Source organism: Alligator mississippiensis, chromosome 5 (genome assembly GCF_030867095.1).
Source record: "Alligator mississippiensis isolate rAllMis1 chromosome 5, rAllMis1, whole genome shotgun sequence".
Classification (NCBI taxonomy): Eukaryota; Metazoa; Chordata; order Crocodylia; family Alligatoridae; genus Alligator; species Alligator mississippiensis.
Genome location: NC_081828.1, coordinates 143,754,100 through 143,779,914, shown reverse-complemented (window position 1 = coordinate 143,779,914; position 25,815 = coordinate 143,754,100). Strand labels below are relative to the sequence as shown.

The 25,815-nt window shown below is 42.1% G+C and overlaps 1 protein-coding gene across 11 annotated transcripts in view; it reads left to right on the top strand.

Annotated features, from left to right (window-relative positions):
• Nucleotides 1–25,815, top strand: part of RBMS3 (RNA binding motif single stranded interacting protein 3) — a 1,095,516-nt gene that overhangs the window by 1,026,132 nt on the left and 43,569 nt on the right. For 10 of the 11 annotated variants that reach the window (XR_009462585.1, XM_059728828.1, XM_059728829.1 and 7 more), the window contains one exon: nt 15,201–15,311. The exons of the other annotated variant lie outside the window; for it this stretch is intronic. Coding sequence is in view for 9 of the 10 variants with exons in the window: in XM_059728828.1 (XP_059584811.1) it covers nt 15,201–15,311 (111 nt within the window). In the remaining variant the exon portion in view is untranslated. The remainder of the gene's footprint in view (nt 1–15,200; nt 15,312–25,815) is intronic. 11 annotated transcript variants of the gene reach the window in all.

Below are 25,815 nucleotides of genomic sequence, written 5' to 3'. Positions count from 1 at the left end.
ATCAGCTGTAAATTGCTATAATTTAAAAACATTTCAACTGTTCATCTGTCCACACTCCTATACTACTTTCTACATGGGCACTTCTGGGAAGTCCCAGATGAAATTTAAAGCTGCTGTGCTCAGGCACAACCTCTGACAAAGAGCAGAGTACTGACCTCCTGCCCTTACCTGAGGGTGACTTCTCTCACTTACGGGATAGAAAATAGCTCTGAGATTTGAATGTTCCTGTCAGCTTCCTTTTGGAATGGTGAAATCCTTAATAATCTGTGACATATCACATGAAATAAAATAGTACTATTATGGGCCATCACCATTAGATTGTTGCTTACCAACTTTAATAGCTTCTCCAGTTCTGGAGTTATATCTCATTTTCTGTTGGAAGACGACTACACACTGTCCTGGGGTCCAACTAACCCTTGCAGAACATTCTTTTGATATTTTTAGTGTGTCATTCAGACAAAGAACATCTGTCTTCCTTTATGGGCTGGTCTATTCATCTGGCAGGTTGGACTGAAAAATTAACCTCAGGTATGTTCCCATGCAGCTCTCATTTGGTTCCACTAGCTGGATCTTCCGAGAGATTTTCAGAGGTTTCCAAGCTAAGAACCTGGTTATGTGCAGAATTGCTGCCAGGCCTCTTCTCCTTGGTGCATATCTGTCACCAGTCCAATAAAATATTACTCTGCCCAGATTACAGGTAGCCATATCTCCGCTCCGGTATTCACTTACTCTCTATTTCTCTTTTTCAGCATCTCTAATGTTCAGTATTATTACTTGTCCTTTCCAAACATGATTTGTTTCTTCCAGCACAGCTACCACCTTGCATGGGAAAGAGGAAATCTATTCTGACTTCAGGCAGGAAAGAAAACATAGCCCATCTATTGCCAGTCACAGTAACTGTTTCTTTTCTGGCCTTCACAATATCAAGGAGAGTCATGTGTAAAGAAAAAGTCCTCAGACAGTCCCTCTCTAAGCTCTTCTTGAAAGTCCACTAAATTGCCCTGTTTGTTTTCTTGACTCCAAAGTTTGCTTGGTAGCTGACCTTTATACTATGTCTTGCTGAATCTAACTAGTCACTGACTTCAAACATTGGATCTAACCAAACTAAAACAAGTCTGCATCATGTAATCTGTAGCCTAAAGCTCGGACACAGATATCCTTGTAGAGAACAAAAGGACCAAACACACACAACTTGTCAAACTCCTCCATTCTCTAATGAGAAAATCCAGAGGTTAGGCCTCCCGTGTTTGCCTTGAAAACTTAATTCTAGTGAGAGCAATGTTGTTTATGACATTCTTATGTTATTGGTTGAATAGATTATTTACTTAGCTTAATTAAATGAAGTGTTAAATGATTAGGCAGTTTTAGAAGATGTCATAGATGCTTTTACTTCTTTTAAAATATTTTTATAAAATAGCTATGAGGGATTTAAAGTTCCAAACTTTAAAATTCAACTAAATTTTGAAGAGCAATTTTTTAAACAAATAAGGCAATTTACCTAGAGTTCTATTCCAAATGGTCTGTCAGGGCCTCTTTGTATGGTTTACTGTGTGTGCACAATTGTAAGGGTATAGATTTGCAAATATTTGTGGATCACATTCAAGTCTCTGTGCTGAATTAGGTGGAGCAGGAACTCGGTCTCTTATGCTACAAGTTACATTCATCTCTTCTCTCCTGAGAAAACTGTCATCAACATTTATAGGTTTTCATGAAACATTTTGTTCTTGAGGAACTTACATTTTTGTTGAAAATATTTTGACCAGGCTACCCCAGTACCAGATTTCCATAATATAGTCTGTCTATAGTATGGTTTGCCCTGAGGAGGCTCTTCAGCATGTCCTTTAAATGTAAGCACAGCCCTTGCTTACACAGACAACCCAGCAACCCAAACTGATAGCCCTTCTCTAGGGAGTACAAAGGGCCTTTTTGCTCTGGCCCCTTTCTGGTATTTAGCATATCTGGTTTTTAGTCAGTCTTCTGCTTGTGGACCACTTCTTTTGCTTAGCTCAAACCCTTGGGTTTTTCACTCCCGATGGGTACTCCTTCAGTAGCCTGCAGTTGGTCCACAATTGGCCTTCTGTCATTGGACTGTCTGTTCCCACTTGAAGGGCTAAAACACCTTGTTATACTAAGCTGTAAACATAAAGAAGGCTTGCAATAAAGTAGGAAAAAAAATGTTTTTACATAGTAGAAGTCTACAGCAGTGGGGTTTTCATGGTCCCAGTCTGCATCTTTATTTTTATTGATGCAGGGACCTCTCTCTCCCCTTTGTGTAGCCTGTGAAAATGAACTGCTCATAAAGCAGTTTTCATGTCCTTCCCCAGCTTTTCACTATAAGCGCATAAAGTTTGCCATCAAAGTTCTCAAGATCACTTACCAGAACAAAGCCTAGAAAGATGGCTATCATAGGCTAGCTGTCTAAACTCTTTACATTGCTAAAGAAGGTAGTTTCAGCTTATAACCATTCTAGGAAACCCAGCCTTCAGCCCTCTACACAGAAAAAGCAGGGTAGGTATCTGTCAGAATACAATACTGCCTCCTCAAGGTATTTCATCTTACTCATATATAGTAAGTACAAGTTGAAAGCCCAGTGTTTTTCCCATGTTTTGTGCTATTTTCATATGCATGGTAATGTTGAGTGGAACATTTATTACTACTATTAAATGCTGGAACGAAACAGATAATTAGCTTTATTCTATATTGTTTCCTGCACTTCAATTTGGGCAGGCATATCATGCACATAATTGTACAATAATTTCACATACTTAGCAAAGAGGATTGCACTTACCTTTTTTCAAGCATGACATTGTTAACAAATCAATACTCATGACATCATACAGGGCAGATAAATTTAGCACCCCTAGCTGACAGAGGGAAAATAGAAAAGTGGTGATTAGAGCAAAGCTGAAGGCATTTGTATCAGAACAGTTGTTGTCAAATTCGAACCTTTTTGCCTCTGCAACTCAAATATCTTTTATATAATTACAGGGAAGGTTTTGTGCATGTGTTATTATTGGGGAACCAATATTACTGAGGAATCTGTATATTGTCAGTAGCTCTGTGCCTGAATAAGGGGAAGACATGCAGCTACAGGGATAGGAGAGCATTGAAGATGGTATAAAAAACATTGGGGTAGAAGGTTCTGAATTCATGAAGAGGTCACCTCAACAAGTAGCTTAGCTACTGATGTTCTCATCTTATATACCTACCTTTAGAGTCCTTATCCTTTACAAAAATTTACTGGCGGTGAAATGACCATGTGGGAGTTATAACCTGTGCTCTTGGCTAAAGGAAAAATGTTCAGTCTTCACAAGTAGGGGCAGCTATCAGATGATGAGTGCAGTTGGCAGCAATGATAAGGGAGGACACAAACAGCCTACAGCAATAGTAGAACAAGTTAGGGATTACTTAGAGAAACTAGATACTTTCAAATCAGCAGGGCTGGATGGGGTGCTGAAGGAATTGGCTGAGGTAATTTTGGAGCCATTATCTATTCTTTTTGAAAACTCATGGAGGTGAAGTGAGTCCCTGGATGGTTAAAAAAGGATAAATATAGTGCCTATCTTTACAAAAGGGAAGGTGGAGGAGCTGGAGAATTACAAACAAATCAGCCTTTCCTTGATAGCTGGAAAGATCATGGAGCAGGTCCTCAAGGAATCTATTTTGAATCATCTAGAGGAGAACAAGGTAATTAGGAACATATACAGCATGGATTCATGAAGAGCAAGTCATGCCTGAGCAATCTGATTTCCTTCTATGATAAGATGACATGCTCTGTGGATGGAGGGAGAGCAATGGGTGTGATATAACTTGACTTCAACAAGTCCTTTGTCACAGTCTCCCATGACATTCTTACTGGGTACATCTATGTGTGCGCTTTACTGCAGAGCTGACAAATTAGCACCCCAGAAAAGCGTTACTGCCTACACATTCACATCTGGATGTACATGCATGTACTGTCTGGAACAGGTACTATCCTACAGCAGAGTAATTACACATAACAAAATGCACATAGATGGTGATGGTGATATAGATGGTGACCAGGGTGGGGCACAAGGGTGCTACAGTATGGGGGCTGCCTGCCACCTAGCCTCACACTTTAACGCCCTTATGCCTCAGCCAGCCCATCTGTAGCACTTTAAGCTGGACTGGAGCAGCCCTGCCTGGCAGGCTGACCCCCCAGCCACTGCCAGCCAGGGTTGCTCCACTCCAGCTCAATGTGCTGAGGTCCTGGACGCATGTGTAAATGCTGCACCAGGGAACAACAAACTCCAGCGTGAACTGTGCTAGACTTTATTGCTATGTGATAATTGTATGTGTAGATATACCCATTAACAACTAAAGAAATACAGTATAGATTAAGGTAATTTAAAGTGGATACATAACTGGTTGGATTATTCTGTTCAATGAGTAGTTATCAATAGCTCACTGTGTAGTTGAGATATCAAGTGGGGTTCACTGTGTAGTTGAGATATCAAGTGGGGTTCACTAGGATTCTGTCCAGTATGTCCAGTACTATTCAACATCTTCATTAATGATCTGGATGATGCACTTGAGTGTGTGCTTAGCAATTTTGTGGATAATACCAAGTTGGGAGGAGTAGCAAGCACACTTGGGGGCAGGGCTAGGATTCAGAATGCCCTGGATAGACTGGAGGAATTGTCCACTGTCAATCAGATGAGATTCAGCAAGGACAAGTGCAAAGTCCTGCACTTGGAACAGAATAACTGTATACACAAATACAGATTAGGGAATGATTGGCTAGGCCACAGTACTATGGTGAAGGATCTGGGGGTTACAATGAATGATATGCTAAATGTAAGACAACAGCATGCTTTTGTTTCAAAAAGAGGTGAACAACAAACTGGGTTGTATCAACAGGAGGGTCATTTGTAAATCAAGGGAAGTGATTCTTGCCTGTATTCAGTACAGGTGAAACCTCACCAGAAGCACTGTGTCTAGTTTTGTGCCCCACACTTTAAGAAGGATGTGGACAGATTGAAAAGAGTACAGTAGAGAACAGTATGATTAGAAGTCTGGAAAAGCAGATTTATGAGCAAAAGCTGCAAAAACTCAGGTTATTTAGTCTGGAATCTGAGGGGGGATTTCATAACAGTCTTCAAAAAATTGAAGGGTTATTATAGAAAGGATGGGCTTTTCTCTGTGACCATAAGACACAGGACTAAGAGAAAGGGTTTAAGATGCAGCAAAGGAAATTTAGTTTGGAAATTAAGAGGAACTTTCTGAGAGTGGTCAAGCATTGGAACAGACTTCTCATAGAAGTTGTGGAATCTCCATCTTTGGAAATTTTCAAGAGCAGGTAGGGCAGACACTTGGCTGGGATGGTTTAATCAGGAATAATCCTATCTTGAGCAGAGGACTGAACTAGATGACCTTGTGAGGTTACTCCAGTCCTTCTGTATGATCCTGTGATTCTATATTTTATCTAACTTTGTATAATTCCTGTTTAGAAATGAATACAGCAAAAAATACACACGTGTATTTATTCTTTATCAAATTTCTGAATTGAAGTAAGTTCTTATACATTTCAGAGCGGAAGCAACATAGTAATACTCAAGAAACACTATATTTTCTTCTAAATTGGTCATTTATTCAATACGCTTTGATCTACCCACCATAAAACTTCCTGTTTTAAACAGGAATTTCTTTGTAGTACTATACTTTGAGGTGTTTGTGGCATGTCATGCATGTTTTCTTGAGTTTGTTTTACTGATATGGAATGCTGGGTCGCAAGAGATAGGTGGCATTAAACTACATGTTATCCTTAGTTCTTTATGCATTGTGATATTTGAAATAAAATGTATTTCTTGTATGTTGTAATAGAGTTAGTATTGAAAAATATGATGATGACTTCTACGTGTCACTTCTTTAAAAACAAGTTTTTTTCGTACCTGGGAAAGGCTCAGCCTAAACAGCTGAGAAGAGGTAATCACTGAATGTGGGTATGCTAAATTTCTTGTGGACTTGGTCAGAGGCACATGAGCTGGACCCTTCCAGACAATGACAAATTAACATTTTAAAAGGAGAGACCCTAATATTTCTCAAAGTGAGTAAATTAAGTGAGAGATTATATGTTTTGAATGCATTTAAAAAGATGCAAATACTCTCCTGGACATAATTATATCAGGAAAGTATTCTGGTCTGGCAAACATCATGCTGGGGAGCTGGGGAGGAAGGGCGGAGGGAGTGCAGAAATTTATATACATAGTAGTCTGAGCTTCCAAGCCAAGTCCAGACAGTAAAAAAGACAGGTTGAATCGATTCAGACTTTGTAGGCTAGTCTAAACTGCACACATTAAACTGAAACAGAAGTGAACAGATATTTAGCTGTGATTCAGAAAATCCACATGCTTGCAGTGGCTCAGACCAGAAGCTGGAGGGTGCTATAGCATGGCTCTCTGACTGTGTGTTCACTTCCTCTTCCTGCTGCCCCTGAGGTCTCTGGGATTTGCAGTCCAGAAGTACAGCAGGAGGACTCTGCAGGGTTGCTCATCACTTTCTCTTCCTGCCTTCAGGTGCCTCTGGGATTCGTAATCCATAGTTGTAGCCAGCAGTAAGTTTGAGCAGGGGAAGAGGTGTTTAACCCTCGCTCCCTGGCCCCAGACCCTAGCCAGGGTTTGCCTAGGGAATGGCGGTCTCCTGCTGTAGACTGCGCTGCATCCCCAGCCAGGCTTCCCACCCCCCCACCCCTTTGTCAGTCAGCCCTCACTGCTCTAGCTAGGGAGCAGAGGGGCGGGGCCAGCTCTGCTCTTTGGAGCAGACAGCCCAGCCCAGCCCAGTCCAGTCCAGGGCTGGAAAGCATGCTGGGGAACTGTGATTCAACTTGAATCAGGAAGGGGTCTGGGATAGAAGTTTCATAAACTGGTTTGACCCAAATCAGTTAAATTTGATACTAAATTTAAACCAGGTTTATCTTAAACCAGCTTCAGCCATTTTGAAACTGGTTTATGTGAACTAAGCTTCTGTTCTGTTACAGGTTTAAATAAGTTTCTGATAATTTAAACCAGTTTATGTGTAACTTCTGTCCCTAGCCCCAAAGAACGTAATGACCATACTTAAGCCACGTCATGAGGAGTGAGTGTTTCTCTTTAGTTTTCCTAGGCATAAGTTGTTTTAGGCCCTCAGCAAGCAGGATGACTGAAGTAGGCTGACAGGAGAATTTGCAGGAGGCCTTGACATTAAGGTCAGAGGCAGGAGCTGCTTTCTAATGCATTGAGCTGAGTAGAAGTTGCATTCTTAGCATTAAGATGGAGGGTAAAGTCAGATATTCAGTCTGATATTATTTCCATTTTTTGTTAATTCTTATATCTTTGTATCTCAATGAATAACTTCTGATTTCTTATGTTTGCTCTTGTTTTTACAATAAATCATTTTGTTATCTTTTATAACATAATTATTGTTAGCGATAACTGTGATTTCAGAGCAGTTGACCACAAGGATATACTTCTTCTACCTGGCAAAATCTCTTCTGCTAACAGCTGGCAAGACCTAGGTGAAGCAGGTAACGCTGAGACAACACTGGTCAAGGAGATGACTTTTTGAGCATTTTGGTCTATCCTTATTAATTCCATTAATGTGTTAACTGAGATCTTGGACACATCATTTCTGTAGTTCTATATACACCCATATTCTACTACAAGAAGTGAGTGTGCATGCAGCTGTAGTACACAAAATTGGTGTATCCACTATGGAGATAATGGATCTACCACAAAAGAAAGTTCTTGTTTCAAACAGGAACTTCTTTGGAGCACTATCTTTAGTAACATTATATGTAAATTGTGCATCTCAGACCCCCACTATCCCAGCATGCCCTGCTCTCCCTCCAAGAGGAAGGAATCTGCTATTCGGTGTAGCAATTTTATAACTGCTGCTACTGGTGAACAGAGCTGCAGCTCTGTTTGCTACCCCAGGTGTGTTGCTATCCCACCCCTTCTTCCCCCTGCCTCCTTAAGACAGCTGATCAGCAGCCAATAACCTTTTTGGTAGATCTGCTCTGAAACAAACTCCTCCAGGAAAAACTGTCTGGTTTGGCATCTGATTTGGGGTTCTTTTATTATGGAAAATCAGAGCTCCCCCAGTCCCCTTTGCTCACGAGGATATGGGTCCAGCTGCAGCTGTCCCAGTGCTGCTTTCTGGTGCTGAGCAACCTAGATATGATGCTGCCCTGCCACTGTTCATTCCATTGCCCCTCACTCCCAACTCACAGCCCCCCAAGCCCTGCCAGTGCCCCTTACTTGCAACCCACAGCCCCCCTCCCCATCCCTGCTGGTGCCCCTCATTCCCAACTCCATCCCCTTGGCCCTGCTGGTGCCCCTCACTTCCAATCAAAAGACCCCTGGACCTGCCGGTGCCCCTCACTCCCAACAGCCCCCTGGCTCTGCTGGTGCCCCTCACCCCCAACCTGCAGCCTCCATCCCCACCAATGCCCCTCACTCCCAACCCAGAACCCCCTGGCCTTGCCGGTGCCCCTCACTCCCAACCCATAGTCCGCTGCCCCCCTGGGCCATGCTGGTGCCCCTCACTCCCAACCCACAAGCCCCCATTCATACTGGTGCCCCTCACTCCTGACCTGCAGCTCCCTGGCCCTGCCAGTGCACCTCACTCCTGAAACACAGTCCTCTGCTCCCCATGGTACTCCTCACTCCCAAGCCACAGCCCCCCATCACCAGCCCTCTGCCACCCCCATCCGTGCCAGAGGGGGCCCACAGCTGCCCCCACCCTGCCTGGTCCCATGCGGACTACAGGATGGTGGTTTGCAGCGACACAGCAGGGATGGCCTCCAGCATGAGGTGTATGCAGTGCATTTCATGCAGAAGCACAGACAGCAACTGGGGCACCACACACTGCCCTGGACTGCTAGCTGGGGCTGGGCTGTGGCACAATGGGGAAGACCAGCACCATGCTCCACAGCAGCAGCATGAAGCAGAGCGCAGCTCTGGCCCAGGCCATGGTGCAGGCAGCAGGAGGCGCTCAAGGGCCTCCAGAAGCTGCCGTAGTGCAGTGGCAGCAGCAGCTCCAACTCATATGAGCAGTGATGGAGTGTGTGCGCTCAGGTTGGAGGAAGGAGGACAGGAGGCCTGTGGCACCCCCACCCTGGGCTAGGGCTCCCACGCCGCACCAGGCAGCCTGGCCACAGCCACTCCCCCCCCCCCGGCAGTGTTTCCTGGCCAGCCCATCCCTAAGAACATGGCCCCTGGAGCCACCGCCCAGCTACACAACTCCCCACCACCCCTGAAGGTCTGCTATCATCAAGAGGTCCACTGCCCCCTTTCCCCACTGGAGAGGCAAGCGCTTCCAGGCCCACCCCTCTAGCAGCTGCATGGAGCTAGGCTCGCCAGTGGCACCAAGCACTGCCTCAGACTCCCTGACCTGCTGCAGTCATGACACTCGGACACTTTTCCCCAGTGCCAGCAGGCCTCTTCTCCCACACCCATCCCTGCCACACATGCCTGTCACACACACATGTTCTCCCCTCTAGCCTCCCAGGCCATCCCCAAGCCCTGGCCCTCCAACCCCCACTCCCCTTAGACTTACCTGCTTGCAGCTGCTGCGCCTGCTCCCACCACCCTGCCTGGCTGTAGAAACGGAAAACCTGGATCCCTGCTTATGATCTATTGGTCTAATATATGAGCTGTTTTGGTTGCTTGTACATGCCCTGGGGGTTTAATTCAGTTTAGTTATCCCTAAATTGAAATGGTAGGTTTTTAAAAACACCACTTCAATTTAGGAAGAATTAAACTGAACTAAACTCCCGTGGGGTGTACACAAGAGTGGGGGCCTGATCCTTACCTGCCTCTTTGGCAGCAGGGGGGCAGGAGCTGCTGGCTGGCTGAGCAGTCCCTGAGCTGCACAGGGGGTCCCCCAGGCAGCACCTGACTGCTGGCACCTGGCACCTGGCCCGGGCAGTTCCAGGGGTGGGAAGAACTGCACCCCCCCCCCCCCCCGTCACCAGCCATGGAGGGAAGCACTAGGTTCAGACAGGCAGCCAGGCTCTGGGGAGAAAAACAAAAAAAAGGATCAGGCTCACCACTTTTTTTTCTCTTCAGTGGAGTCTGCCTGCACAGGTTGCCACTGGGTCCTACAGCCCCTGAGCTGGGCAGAAACCACCCAGCCCCAAGCACATTGGCTTCCAGCACCCCATGCACTGTTGCACTTTGTTAGGTTGCAAACTAAAACACCTTGGAGGTGTCTTATCTTTCTAGGTACCAAAGTCATTTAAAGTGGAATACGCCGCTGAGCATACAAACAGCAACACCATTGAAGCGGAATACACCGCCAAATGTGCAAACAGCAGTGACCTTAAAACTATTCAAAAGGGCATTTAAGCCAATCTAACGGCCAATTTTGTGGCATGTACAAAGGCCCATTGGCACCTGGGACAGACAAGAAGTGGGCTGTTAAAAAAACTTTCTCATGATTTGTAGCTGGTTTTGTGTTCTAGAATAAATATTATTCTGTATAAGTGGCTACATACAGTAAAGTCTCTCTAATTCGGTACTTCACCAACCACAATACCTTATTAATTGGAATTTAGAGGCCATGCTGCTTTGCCTCCTGCTGCACCACTGAAAGCAGCGGGATGCACACGGCGCCATGCCATGCTGCTTTGCCTCCTGCTGCACTGCTGGAAGCGGCAGGATCCACGCTGCCGTGCCCCACCGCTTTGCCTCCTGCTTGGGGGGGAGGGGAGCAGGGGGGCTTGCACATGGTGGCCACCACCCACCACCTTGTGTTGTTGCTGCTCTGCGTGCGGCTGCTGTCCACCCCCCACTCTGCATCCAGCCAGAAATCCTGTGCCTCAGGTAACCGGCACTTTTAGTTTACTGGCACCTCCCATTTCTCACTCATGCCAGATAACAGGGATTTTACTGTATGTATACCTTGAAAACTGTACGTCAAAATAGTAGTATATTGACTATTTCCATTACTTATAGCCTCAAAGGTGATTTATATACTGGCAGGGACCAAATAATGTGTTGTTCCTGGTTACAATTGATTCTGGTACAGGAAATCCCAAGTTATTGTGCTTTGAAAATCACACTGAGCACTTGAGCACAAAGTTTCAGCTTCTCTAAATCTTTCAGAGAAGTTACTATCCTACCTGACTCTGTCAGGCTCCTACATCAGGAATGCTTGCTCCTTTGGCAGATTCTGAAAGCTAAGCTTTTCCTCACTGAAAAATGTAAATGCTTCCTCCAGTTTTCGTATGTTATCAAACAAAAACTATTTCAGGTCCACTCACTAACCTTGCTAGCCCACGGGAGGTTGATTTATCTTGTAAACTGAAGCATGCAGTTTAAACTGAAGTGCTTTCATAATAATGATGAATGGGATTCCATGCAAATCTCTGAAGAAAGCCCATAATACCAGCCATGATTTTAAAGATATAGAACTTGCTGTTTAAAATTTAACACTGTAAATATAATTTCTTCCTCCGCCCCCTGCTTTGATAGGCAACACGCAAAGCAAGTGTAACCATTTGAATATCAGGCCTACACAGATAATGGAAATTTCTTTCAGAAATTATGAAAATCTAATTATTTGGGGATAGAAGTACAAACTTAACTAAGTGGCAGGGAAGTTACATTGGCAAAGACAGTGGTAAAAACCTCATCATACATTCTCCTGTAGTGGTATTTTTTAAACTAAACTTGGCCTTCAATAGAATTACAGCATATTAAGGTCTTTCTCTATCTGCTTTACACACTCGGTAAACTCAGACAAATTAAGATGCTAAGATGAAAATATTTTATTTAACCTTAACACTAGCCAAGTGGACCCTGTCAGCAAACACATGCTATCTACATTATAAGAAAGCTAAATTACATTTACTGAGATGGCAACATCTGATGCAAGACCTTGTTGCTTTCTGCAGCCAAATAAGTTGAATACTAGTGAATATGACAGCTTGCTTTAGGAAATGTATTATGGTTTGGAGAACTAGTGTTGCCTTAACAACCAGACAGTATTTCCTTAATTAAGTATAATTTTTTCCTTACATGATCATAAGAGGATGTTGCAAATTCTGGTGAATTAATGGACTGGCAAATGCATGCAGTTTTCTGGTCTAGGTAACTGTCAGCTTCTAACCCTTAAAGTTGTCTTAAGAAATCTGTAGATTCTTGAGTTCACTATTGGTCCTTTTTCTGGCATGTTCTCGGTTGTAAACTGTAAGACTAGAATATATGTTCAGTTTTTAAAAAGTAACTAAACTGGTCTGTTATCTCCAAATAAACTTTGTGTTAGATAGATATTTTTTTCTTAAAACCCCATATTTTATAATAATTTATTCACAAAAACTGTGTTTTGCTTACAGAAAGAAACATTTTTTACCCAACTGTTCCACTGATGTTTGGCACTCGTATTTACCATCCTCAATCACAACATTTTTCTTACTGCAGTTCTTCCTTAATTGCTAGGCTCCTAAATTTATACACTGCTATAACTATCAGTCTGTCACATCTGTAATCATGCCAAGCTCCCCCCAATGATGCCATCATGATAGAGATCTCAGAAAAAAGAGCTAAACTTTATTGTCCTTGGGAGCCTCCCAAGTTAATTGCTGCTGCTACTGCTGGCAATCATTTCTTTCACTGTATCATGCAGGGCTCTAATTGATCAGCCATGTATACATGCTGTGTGAGGCTGACATGCATGTGGGTTTTTTCATATCCTGTCACAGACAAGCAGCTAAGGTCACTGATGGCTTTAAGGAAATAGTCCATTGCCTAGCCAAAATGAGAAAACTGCCTGTAGGAATAGCTGGGATATTGTTTACTGTTAACTAATTCAATATAAGCTCAATATATAATACCTTATTCTGGTTCAGGTCATTTGGACCATAATTGCATATTTTATGAATTCTTCTTGTAACCAAACAGCACAGTTAATAAACCAAGGATGGATGGTCCAAGGCCATACCAGATCTCAACTTCAGGAGCATGACTGGCATTGCAGGTTTTTTAAAATTGAACACCTGGCAAAACTGCAGACAAAATGCAACTGAAGGTTCTTGCTTTGAGTCATAAATACTAAATGGGCTTTAGATTGTACCCAAGAAGCTCACCGTCACGCCCTTCCAACAGATTTCGTAATGTTTGTGGGGAGGATGTTAAAGTAAAGAGGTTACAATTAGGGAGTAAGAAGCTGGAAAGGAATAATGAATAAGGAGATTTGGAAGATGGGGGGAGGCATCTGCAATACTGAAAAGAAAGATTTGCAATGACATGTGATGGAAATAGGGTTTGTAAGAGAACTTTTTCCAAGTCATGTGGAGAGTGGCTTCATGGCAAGTTAAGTGGGATGAATTAATCTATTGTAATTACATCTGTGCTGATCTTAAGCAAAGCAGCCAATAATAAGGAGACAAAAATTTGCATAAACATTGAGGATTAGAAACATGCACACTCATAAAGCTGTTGGTATTGATAAGAATGCATAGAGGAATATTACAGCTTTTCTACGGAGGTATCATATTTTCTGTAGCATATTTGATGACTTGCCCTAAGTGTTTATTTCAATGTAAATAACACAACCTGGTGTGGGGCAAATCGTGTATGTGGGTATGTATCTCATATACTTTAATGCCTTACAAAACTGATTTGAGTCAACTCTCTTTTGAACATTGCATCCAAGTAATCAGTAAATTCATATCCAAGGATCAGTAAGATTCTCAAATCAGACATGCATAGAAGAAGACTTTCTGAAAGAACAAATCAATCTCCCTAACTGCAGTAGCATAACTGAGGTGCCAATTTGGCGGGGGTGGGGGAGGAGAAGCAGGGGGGAGGGCAGCAAAAACAAGCATCTGGCTCCACCACCACTACTGGCATAGCAGTCAGTGCTGCCCTCTGAGCCAAAGTTGCCTTGTTACACCTCTACCCAATTTGTTTTTATCTTTTTACCTGCAGTTGAAAATACTGGAGTTATTGCTTCCGGTCTGATCCTTAGAAATGACCCCAACTGTCCAGTATAAATGTGAGGCAAACACTTTAGAACAATCAGACAATGTCTTTAGAGATCTTTTTTTTTTATTATTATTCTTTGTGCTCATTTCCAGTGTGTAGTATGTAGAACTGTTAAAAATTCTGAATGAACAAGTGAACGATTTCTCACAAAAAGGTTCTCAAACTTTTTTTATTTTTTACTAACTCTCATAGTGTGACTTTATGCAGTGGGTTTGCACAGAATATACCATAACTTTCATACTAACAGACAGCTGAATATATCTCAAGTTATTTACTCCTGTTTAATTATCTTTTGGTTTATACCATGTTCAAATGAGTTGATGAACCTTGCCTGTCCCATGCTAAAGAACATAAAGAATGCGGTATCTTCTGCCTTTTATAGGTGAAAAAAGCAACTCGCTCCTTCTGAAGTGAATTAGCCTAGTTAATATGGAAAACAGTGTTTTGCATAGAGGAGCTCAGGAGAGAGCCACTTTAAAGCCATGAATGAGTAAAGAGATGAGTGTTTCAACGTTCACTGAAAGCTGGGAGAGCTGAAAATGACAGAGAAGCTCTCCTGAACAATTCTCTTGAATTCTTTTAATCTTTTGTTCAGAGTCTTATTCTTGCCATAGCTTGCCCCTTGTTTATTACTGACCTCTTTGTTGCCATGCAGAGAGGAAAATGCATGTGTGTGCGCATATATTTTGAGTGGCTGTCACTACCATACCGATTGTCAATAACTAGTCATACTTAATCAGCTGTAAAATGTGATAAATGAGGACTCATAACTGAGATTGGAAAAACCAAGATAAGTACCATCGTAGGTTGCCTATCTCAGACTGAAGGTTTTAAATTCCAGGGAAAATGAAGGACATATGTGTGGTGTCTGAGAGTCAGCGTTCCACGTAGATTATGGAAAATGCAAATGACAGACATTCTGCAAAGTACAGTAGCATTCATCATAGACAGACCATATGCATTTGTTTGTCAGAAGCAATGAAGTCAAATTTAACACTTAATTTGAACTGGCATAAAATGTTCTGATTAGTTCTACAAATAATATGTGTATATGTTGGCTGTCAATGAAGACAAAACATATCTCAAGTGACAACTGTATTAGTCTCTTTTAAGATTAATGTCAGTGTTTTAGCCAGGTTCATTTTTTAAAAAAATGCTTATGACATTTAAAAAAAAAATAAATGGTGAGATGGCAATGATGTCTGTTTGTAGGGTGCTGTGATAACGCCGACAATGGACCACACTATGTCAATGCAGCCAGCAAGTATGATGGGCCCCCTGACCCAACAGATGAACCACCTTTCCTTGGGCACAACAGGAACGGTAAGATTACAGAATATGCTGCTGCATTTTTATTTTATTAACTGTTTTATTCATTTTTGAGTTTTCCAGGTCATTTCACACTTTCTTAAGTTTTTGAGAGTTCATTCTTTTTTATTATTGTATTATTTCTATGGTTTACTTCCTAAATGTTCATTTTTTAACAGCTTCATATAAGGCAACCTCTGACATCAAATAAAATATCCTAGCAAAACATCTTACAGCATAATCAAAGCATCTGTACTAAACAGTCTATATCCTAACACACGTCTCTCTGACAAATAAGGCTCCAGGTGATACATTACTATAGCAGTCACACAGGCATATGCCATGATGGGAGATAGGATTCAAGTTTATGGGGAGCGGTGCTGGCAGAGTAAATAAGTAGTAAAACAACAGGTTAACAAACCCTGCTCTGTACTTTGCAGAGAACTAATTACACTAATTATAATGTAAACCTGGGAGTACTGCTCTATTAACATGGGCCAGTATTTAAATCGTCTCAGTATGCACCTTGATTAGGCACTGCCCCAACTACCTTTTTGAGTGTCTGTCCCAGGAGGGCAGTTCAGAATGACCTGGTTGGTGCCTTGGACCTCTGTATAGTCAATAGAAAGATTTCAGAGACCACTAAGAATTATTTAGGTTTAGGAGTGTGTCTAAATTTTTGTCTTTGTCAGACTATCCATGAGGTGTATGTATTCAGATGCCATTCAAATTGCCTATTCCCACTTCCAATACAGCTTTTTCTGGGGTTTCTGAAGATAGCCATTTCAGAATGAGGTGATGGAGGAGTGCACATTTTTCAGAGAAGTCTGATTCTTAGAACAGTTGTTGTAGAAGTGAAAGACCTAGGTTTGAGGCCCACTACAATCTGGGGCAGGGGTTGAACCCACTTCCTAGGCAGTTGGCCTAACTACTAAGCTATTGAACAAAAGATGGGCACTGCACCACTGGCTTTGAACTGAATTCGGTGCTGTGATTATAAGTTGGGGTGTTTTTTACCTTCCTGTCTTTCCAGGGACTTGGACAGTTTAGGTTCCCCACAACAACGTTTTGACATAGACGCCTATGAAAATTTGCAGTCCAAAATGGGAGTGTTTAATGAACTGAAAGACCTAATGCATTTGTGGTGACTGGCTTGCGGTCATTTTGATTCACTCTTTAAAACTATGGGGTGTTTATAACGTGCTCTGGGAGGGGAGTGGGGGGGCTCCAAGAGTCACTCTAATTCAAGCACGCAGAGCATCATATAGATCAGCAGTCCTGCACTGAAAAATGGTGGCAGGGGCACTTTAACTGAAGCTCATCAAATGAGCTTTAGTTATACACACACACACACACACACACACACACACACACACACGGTATTCCATTTTGCTTTCATCCCCAGCTGAATTTCTTTCTAGCCTGTGGCAGGGCACTGTTGGAGCCTGCCACTTTTAGGACTCAGCCAAGCAGCCAGCAGGTGCTTGATTGCGGTGGCCATTTTAGATCTCTGGCCGCTCATATAAACAGAGCTGTTTGCTGCTGGCAGCCCAGGCAATAACATCGCCTGGCTGCAAGGCTGCTTGGAACGTAAGGGCAGGAGGTAAGTGCACTGTAGGGTATGGTTTGGAGGCTCCTAGTCCTGGCCATGACCTAAAACTGCAACCTGCCAGGAGTGGGTGCCCTGGTAGGGCTCCCAGTGGTGTAGGAGCCCCCAGGAAATGCCAGGCCAGTTACCACCCCGGTGAATGGTGGGTCAGGGCGCCTTAATAACCCCAGCTCCCACAACCGGGTGGGTTACACTTAATAGGGGCCAGAAGGTGGACCCAAGAGTGGGCTGGAGGTGGAGAAGTCTCATGTAGAGTACCCTCAACTGGTCAATGCTGGGGCCAGGACTGAAGCGGTCAAAAGAGCCAGGGGTTCACCACAAGGGATGCCCAGAGCTGAGGGCTTGGGGTTCTGACTGGCCTTGGAGGTGAGGCCAGGGCCTGTGTGGCCAAAGGTCCTGGGGGAACCACACCTGAGAGGGGAAATATTTTCAGGGAGCTAGGCAACCCAAATGAAGGTGGAGTAGGCTGCCTGAGTGGAGGGATCCTGTAGGGGTCCAGACTGAAGGATTCTGGGGCCCAGTATGGGGCCGGTGATGTTAACAACAGAGGATGCCATCTGCAAGGCTTGGGCTGCAGTGTAGGGGAGGAACAGAGCTGCAGATTGTGCCCCCTGGCACTGGGGCAAGAAATGGGGAGCCTCCCACCTAATTAACATCCTAATTAGATAACAACAAGGCATGGCAGGAGAGAAGGTGGTTGGTTGGCCCAGAAACAGGTGGGTGGGCCGTTGGTAGACTGGCCCCAAGAAGGCCCCCCTGTTACCTAACCCCAGTATTTTTTCCATTTCTGTTTTTATCTGACTCCTATGTTTATATCTGAGGAAGTTTGAATATGATGTTTCATCACTTTTTTCTGTTCTAATATGTTTTGGTCCATAAAGAAATCAAGTAGGAATAGAGCCTGAATGCTTATCTCAGAATGTCATGTTTCTTTGGCCAGGTGAAACTGTGGGAGATTATTAGTGTGGCTAGTATGAATTCTTGCTTGGGTAGATTAGAGCCTTTGTTGGCCATTCTGATTGCTTCCTGGCCAGAGATTCCCATCATACTTAAGCTGTCACTCAAATTCATTGATGATTGATGCATTTTATTTACTGAAATGAATGTGCATTTAATAATTAAGAAAAGGAAGCAAAAACTGTAGTTGGGATGATGAGTCCTTGAGAATATTGCTCTGAGTTTGTCATTGACATCAACGAGGGTCACGGGGATGACTAAGCCATGAGAAAACTTTTTAGAGCAGGGTTGATCTAGCTAGTGAAGAGACTGGATCCAATCCACAGCAGTTTAGAGAATAATTAGCATGCTACAGCCACAGCAGCAGAGGAGGCATCACCAGGGTCCTATTTACCACCATGTTCAGTTTATGTTCTCTGTGGCAGGAGACACTTCTTCCACAAGGTCCTAGCACCAGCCTTTCACAGCATCTGCTGATCTTTGGGAAAATGCAGAGGTGTAGTCCATGATCAGCATCACAAGCAGAGATTCACAATAGCAAAAAGTTGCCAAACCTTGCTTTAGATCACTTAGAAAATTTCCCTCTAACAATCTTCATGGAAAATCAGAAAACTCCAAAATAATGTTCTCTTCTCTTCTCTCTGTCATGTATCATTACTGATGCATTGTTTCTACTTTTACTTCTTACAGAAATTGTAAGGAGATTGCAGAGATCTTTTACCTTGAAAAATAGGTCAACAACCTGAAAAGGTTGAAAATACTATTAAGAGTGACTATTGTTGTGCCCCAGATCAAGTCACACCTTTACTTAGTACAGATAACCTTCAAAACTGATGTCTTGGAGTTGCAGCAAAGCAGATTTAGCTTGGATATCAGGAAAAACCTATTCACTGTTAGAACAATGAGGCAGTGGAATAGTCTGTCTAGGGAAACTGTGGGCTTTCCATCCCTAGAGGTGTTGGTTGGGATGATCTAGGCACAGTTATGCCCATGAGTATTTCCTATGTTTCTGGGCTTTGCTGGTTGCCTAACAGGGATGGGAGGAAATTCACTATCCTTCCCTCTGTCCTTCCCACTCCTGCCACCCATGTTTCTGAATGTGCCACATGTCGGGGGTTTTTTAGCCTTCCTCAGATGCATTGGGTGTTGTCTGCCCCCATGGCTAAGGATTTTGACTGGGGTGTGCCAATGCTTATTTTGGGACTGAAACCCAGAGATCCTGGCTAGAGAGTCTTCCCCTCCACTCAGGGTCAGACTAATATTTGGGGTTAGAAAGGAATTTTACCCCACAGTCATATTAGTATGGGGGGGTTGCCTTTCTCTGTAGTGGTGGCATGGCCCTCTTTCTGCAGTCTCTGGAGCAGATATTAACAATCTTTGCATCAGCAGGACATTGGTCACCATAGTCCCTCTGCTTTACCTGTGGCAGGTTAGGGTATTAAGTCTTATCTCGTGTCAAGGTTAACTATGTAGTTTTGCTCATAGGTTAGACAGTGGATTTGTACAAGATGATTTAAATAGGGATGATCCTGCATCTGGCAGGGGGTTGAACTAGACAGCCTGTGGAGGTCCCTTCCAGCCCTACTTCTGATTCTGTGACACCATATTAAATAACTGTAGACTAGTCTTGTAGTTCTTACCTAAACAAAAAAAATCAGTGAGATCCATGTAATTTCCTGCTTTAATGCTGAGAGAATTACTAAATTTATCCTGCCTGGTTATGTCCACAAAGAACTGACTCAATTTCCTAAATGTCCTTGAAAAACCTGGGATAAATTATTTGAAGATGTTTCCACTTTGTTCCAAATTCATGATCTGATGTCAAGAGAGGGACTTTTCAGAACTCTACAACTGGGATGATGCCAGGCAAGTTGGAAAAAGAAAGCTACTATACTTGAGGAACACAATTTATTGGAAATCTAAGACATGAATTAAAATTTCTGTTGTACATATACATTTCATTTTGTCCTTTAAAATTTTGCAACAGGGTGCTAAAAATAGCCACTGGCCATCTTTCAACAAACCAGCCAGCTTTTTTTTAAGAAACAAGCCAGAAAGCCATAAATTCTGCTTTGTATTGGCTGTACTTTGTCCCAAGTTAATTTAACAGCTTTCAATATGCAAAGCATTTTTAACTTCTTCATACAAATCATTTTGCTAATCAGTATAGCATGTTTCAGCCCAAACAGACCTCGTTGGTGTACTTGTATGAAAATATCAACTCTAAACTTGATAGTTGTAGGGATCAAGCCATTGAATATGATGTTGTGGACTTTTTCATAGGCAAGTCTACACTGTGAGGGAGAGCACACAATGTGAGGGAAGCCAGCTTAAAGTTCTTCAGCATCACTTAAGCTCCACATAAGAGATGGAAGAAATTGAGCTGGGTGAAATTTGTTTGCCAATTATTAGCTTCACTTGAAAAATAAAACTTTGGTCTTTCTGAAACTATTCAGGTTTGGTTTGCTGATCAGTTCAACTGAAGAAAAATGTGGAGGGGTGAACTACAGGTGACTTTCTACCTTTGTTGAATAGAATAGTGATTAGACTACTTGCCCTATTTGAGGGAGATCTAGGTTCCATTCCCTCTTCTGCCTGAGGAGATTTGAACCTACATCTACCAAGCTGGGGGGGAGTACTAGATAGGCTGGAGGGTAGGGCTAAGTTTCAGAGATACTTAGACAAATTAGAGCAGAGGTTCTCAAATTGGTCTATGGACCACCACTGGTCCACGAGCTCCATTCAGGGGGTCCACAGAAAGGTTGTGGAACAATCGAGAATATCTGTACTTGAACGGTAAGACTACTGATATTAAAATATGAGTTGTGTGCTTTGATTTGTAGAACAAAAAAAAAGTTTATTAAGTGGTCCACTGAGACCCTCAGCAATTTTCAAGCAGTTCATGGGGGAAAAAAGTTTGAGAACTGCTGAATTAGAGGATTGGAGCAAAAGAAATCTCATGAAATTCAGTAAGGTCAAGTGCAAAGTCCTGTATTTAGGACAGAGTAATCCTATGTAGTGGCACTAACTGGCTAAACAGCAGCTCTACATAAAAGGACCTGGGGGCTATAGTGGACAATAAGCTAAATTTGCACCAACTGTGTGCCCTTATTGCAAAGAGGGCTAACAGTGTATTGGGCTGCATTAGTAAGAGTGTAGCCAGCAAATTGAGGGAAGTGATTCTTTCCCTCTATTTGGTATTGGTGAGGCCACATCTAGAGTACTGCGTCCAGTTTTGGGCCCCCCACTACAGGAAGGATGTGAACAAAGTGGAGAGAGTCCAGCGGAGGGCAACAAAATGGTTATAGGGCTGGGGAATATGATTTAAGAGAAGAGGCTGATGGAACTGGGCTTACTTAGTCTGGAGAAAAGAGGACTGAGGGGAGATTTGATAGTAGCCTTCAACTACCTGTAGGGTGGTTCCAAGGAGGATGGAGCTAAACTGTTCTCAGTTATGGCACATGACAAAACAAGGAACAACAGTCTTAAGATGCAGCAAGAGAAGTTTAGGTTAGGTATTATGAAGAATTTTCTCACCAGGAGGGTAGTAAAACACTGGAACAGGTTCCCCAGAGAGGTTGTGGAATTTTCATCCTTGGAGGTTTTTAAGATCAGGGTATACAAAGCCTTGGCTGCGATGATCTAGTTGGGCATGGTCCTATTTTGAGCAGGGGATTACAGAAGATGGCCTCCTGAGATCCCTTCCAACCCTAATTTTCTATGATTCTGTGATCTCCTAGGTGACTCCCCTACTATATTATAAGATTATAACATTCTGGGGGGTATCAGTCTATGTCACTGATTATGTAGGCTAGGAAACTGACTACAGATCCCTTACTTCCACACTCCTTTCCATGGAAAACATTTAATTTTGCACTGCAACTCAGAGGGTTGTACTATTAGAGATGGAAAGGGGAGGTAATAAAAATGACCCCACAGCCTCTTCACCTTGTGGTCTTAAATTGTGGGAGTGGATTTCATACTCTGCTGTAATGTCTCCTCACTTGCTATGCTCTGTGCTTCATCTAAAAAGAACCTAAGTACTCTCTGCCTTCATAAAGATTTAAATGAATTCAGTCATTAAAAGCATAGTTTAGGATACTGATGAAGTTGCTGGCAGTTTTACTGCTCTGATTGCCTGTACAAATCTGCCTAAAATTGGGAATTAGGCAGAGAATCTGCCAGAGGGAGGATTTCATCCTGATTTACATAAATTTTTATATATACCTCTTCACTCATAAATAGCAAAAAGCATTTGCACAAGCGTGCCAACCATGGGGAAGCAGAGAAAGAAAACCTAGTCTTAAGTATTGACTAGATGGCACCAAAACCAAAGCAACCATGAACATGCTGATTAAGGCTAACACTCCATATTCAGGTCTTGCCCTTGCATTAAGAAGAAAGGTCCGAAGGCAGAATGCAATGACAGGAAGCCAGTTATAACTTCACATTTTCCTTTTGTCTACTGGTTCATCATAATCTCAGCATTTATTGTAGTAAGCCTTGGGGGTTTTTGTTTCTTCTTTACATATCACTTTTACACAAAATTAGTTTCCTCTTAAAAGGATACCTTGCTGGGAGAATAGAGTGAGTAGGTCTGCATGGAAACATCCAAAGAACAGTGATAGTGCATATTTAATAATACATGGATGCTGGAATTTTTCTGTCATCAACCTGTCACTCAAAATGTTTCTAATACAGCCATTGATCTGACATCTCTTTTGTGGTTTAATAAAGTTGTGATTGATGGCTCGGGTGAATACAATATACAAAAAGTTAGGGGGAAGAAAAATCTGATCAGCCAGCTCACAGCATTCAGTCCCGGATGCGGGGCTTCTTTTATTTTAGCAGTGATTTTCAGCCATCAGCAGCAATAACCAACCATATGACTAGGAAAGAATATTTGCTATATGCATTCCCCTCTATCATTCATTCCTCAAGGATGTTTTATGGTCAGAGACTTCTTGTTTTTCTTTTCAGTGTATATTTAAGATAACACTTGGATTCCACGTCCTGAGGTGGTATTCTTTACCCTATTGGTGGTTGTGTAATTCAACTATATTTTTCTCTTTTGAATTGCTTCATTGTAGCTCTATTTCACTTAAAAGACTTGGGGTCCGTGTCAATGGGAGATGGAGTGGAAACCAGATTTTACATTAAACTTGGTAGTTCAGTTGTGCTTTATGTTATTCTTTGTGCTACAAATGTTAGTTTTTCATTTTCTAATTGAAAAGCATACTAGACAACTTGCAGTATGTGCTCTTCATTCTACTTTCTAAATCAGGTGTTTGTTTAATTGTGCTAAATATCTAATTGACTGTGAGAACTGTAATTTTATTGGGTTCTGTTCTAACTCTGTTTTCATAACTCAATATCACCAGAAAATCCTCAATGGAATAACAGATGTGTTCTATTGGTACATCATTCCTTATCTCTTGCTTTGTTAGCTCTTTTCGTTACTAGCAGAGCTTGATGCTATCTCTAGAACCCCTCAATGGAACAACAAGCTTGTTATAAGTTTTTTATCTCTTATTTCCGTCAGATACTCTGTGGTCACTGGTGGTTTAAAATATCACCAGAAGACTTCAACACAATAACTGCTTTGTTAGACGGTTAATTTTTATCTGCAGTTCTATTTGCACATTTTATGACCACACAGGGCATAGACGTCATCATATTTCCCCAAGGTTTAGGGCCCTGTTACAAAAGGATCTTGTCTGTTATTCTAATTGTACATCATCTGGTCCCTATTGTACATCATCTGGTTTCTTTGCAGTCTTGCAGCCTTCACATTATCAGGTGTTAATCTTGAAGCACTTTTATTTTGTTTATTGACTGTCTGTTTCAGTTACTACATGTGTGGAGACTATGGGACTGAGCCAACAGCAAATAAATTGAAGTATGGTTTGAGCTGATACTAAGTAGATCACACTTTTCTAGTTTCTCACCATAGGTCCATAAATTAACAGCATAGAGAAATTTGGGGAAGGAGGTTCTTTAAGGATAAATAATTCTGTTTAGAATGGAGGACAAACCTGAGAGCTCTGGAAAACAAAAGATAGGGATTTGGAAGACAGTAGACTCTCCCTCTTCTGTCTGTTACATAATTTGAAATAAATAAATGCTTGCCTAATGAAATTGAAAGGCACCACATTTCAAAAGGGGTGTATAGAAAGAGAACAGCATCTAGTCAGTCTCTAGAGTTTTGTGCCACACGGTGTTATTGAGACAGAGGGGTTAGCAAAGTTAAGAATTAGACATTTAAATGAAAAACATTTGAAGTTACATAGGTGGGTAAAAAATTTAAAAGAATTCCACTCTTTTTGGTGCATAGTAAAAACCATTCACCAGCTAGGGTGAATGAGGAATCCCATTTTTAAACTAGGACTGAGAAAATATTGCATGTTTTGATCTCTCTTTTTTGAAGGTGTCATTCACCTCCAACTCCCTTTGAACTAGTGGAAGTGGAACTAGTGGAACTAGTGGTAGTTATTGACTCCCCTATGTAAATCATGTTTCTCTTAGTCAGTTGCATAAATTTGGGTTCAGTAACTTAAATTTAGCCCCCCAGATTTGAAAATGTTAGCTATATTTTTGGTCCCATCATGTTTCCATACTATGATTGAATGAACTCTTAAAGTTGTGTACCATGATTGACAACTCTTAGCTTTCACTTACTTTTATAAGTGCCAGCATATGTAAGATCAACATTTTATTAAATCATTTCCCAGGAGGTGTTTTGTGTGTACACAGTCCTCCCAGAAAATTCACTAACTAAAATATTCAGAAAAAAGGAACATATAAAGGTAGTACACACAAAGATGGAAGGGATGCAGCTTTTGATTCCAGTAAATGTTCATGTACATTTGGTTTGGTTTGCTTGTGGCGTTTATCCAGCAGATAGATTTCACATGCAACATTGCATAATTGAATAGGTACCCTGTTAGGACCTTTGCTACCTTCTGATGCATCAGTATATGGAAGCAGGATTAGCCCAGTTAGTCATTGTCTTGTTGAAGGTTTCTAGCCCCTAGATTATTGTGGTAGAAGCTCTTGACCTGAAGTAACAACAGCAGAAATACAAATGAAACCACTGAAGCAATGGCTAAACTGTAAAAAGCTGATAACTCTATTTTCATAATTCTGCAAATCTAATTCCCCATGGGGCAGATGGGTTCAGAAAACTTGAGATGTCTGAACTGGAGGGCTAGTAAGATAGTTTCACCAACACTTCTCTGACCTATAGCTGCTGCTATACTGTTAAATTCACAGTTTCACCTAATCAAAATATGAGAGATTATTGAGAATATAATTGAAAAATCTTTTCACTTGTTACTTAGCAGCAAGCATGTACCCATAGTAAAAGCCCTTTATACTAAAATGCATGGAGTGAATACTAAAATAAATAAGCTGTGTGGTATGCAGCACGGAGTGAATAGCCTGCTTCATTCACTGAAGATGTGAATTCACTATATTTATTATCATGTTTATTACAGTAGTGCCTAGGACTTGACCGGGGCTGATGGTGCATTTTGCTAGGCTGTCTACAAACACAGGGTAATAGACAGTCCCTGCGCCAGTAAGCTGGCATTCAGAGGTCTGGAGAAAAGAGAGAAAGTAACAGCTATATGTATTTATGTGGTGGCATTCACACATCACACTAATGCCACAAATTGTTTGTTCATCTTTATTGCTTTGGATGGGGGTTCCTTAGTAGAGGATTATCAAAGCAGAAAGATGAGGGAAGCAGAAGAAGTACAGGAAAAAAGGACAAGTGGGTGAAAGGAGGGAAAATAGCTGAAATTTTTATCTGTTTCTAACCCCCGCATACAACAGGGCTATACATTTGCTAACAACACCTGAAACTCTTGAATGGGGAAGGTTTTAATCATGATCGACATGGTCTTTCATGTAATAACAGCCAATTTCCTCTGGTATCACTGAAGACAAGCT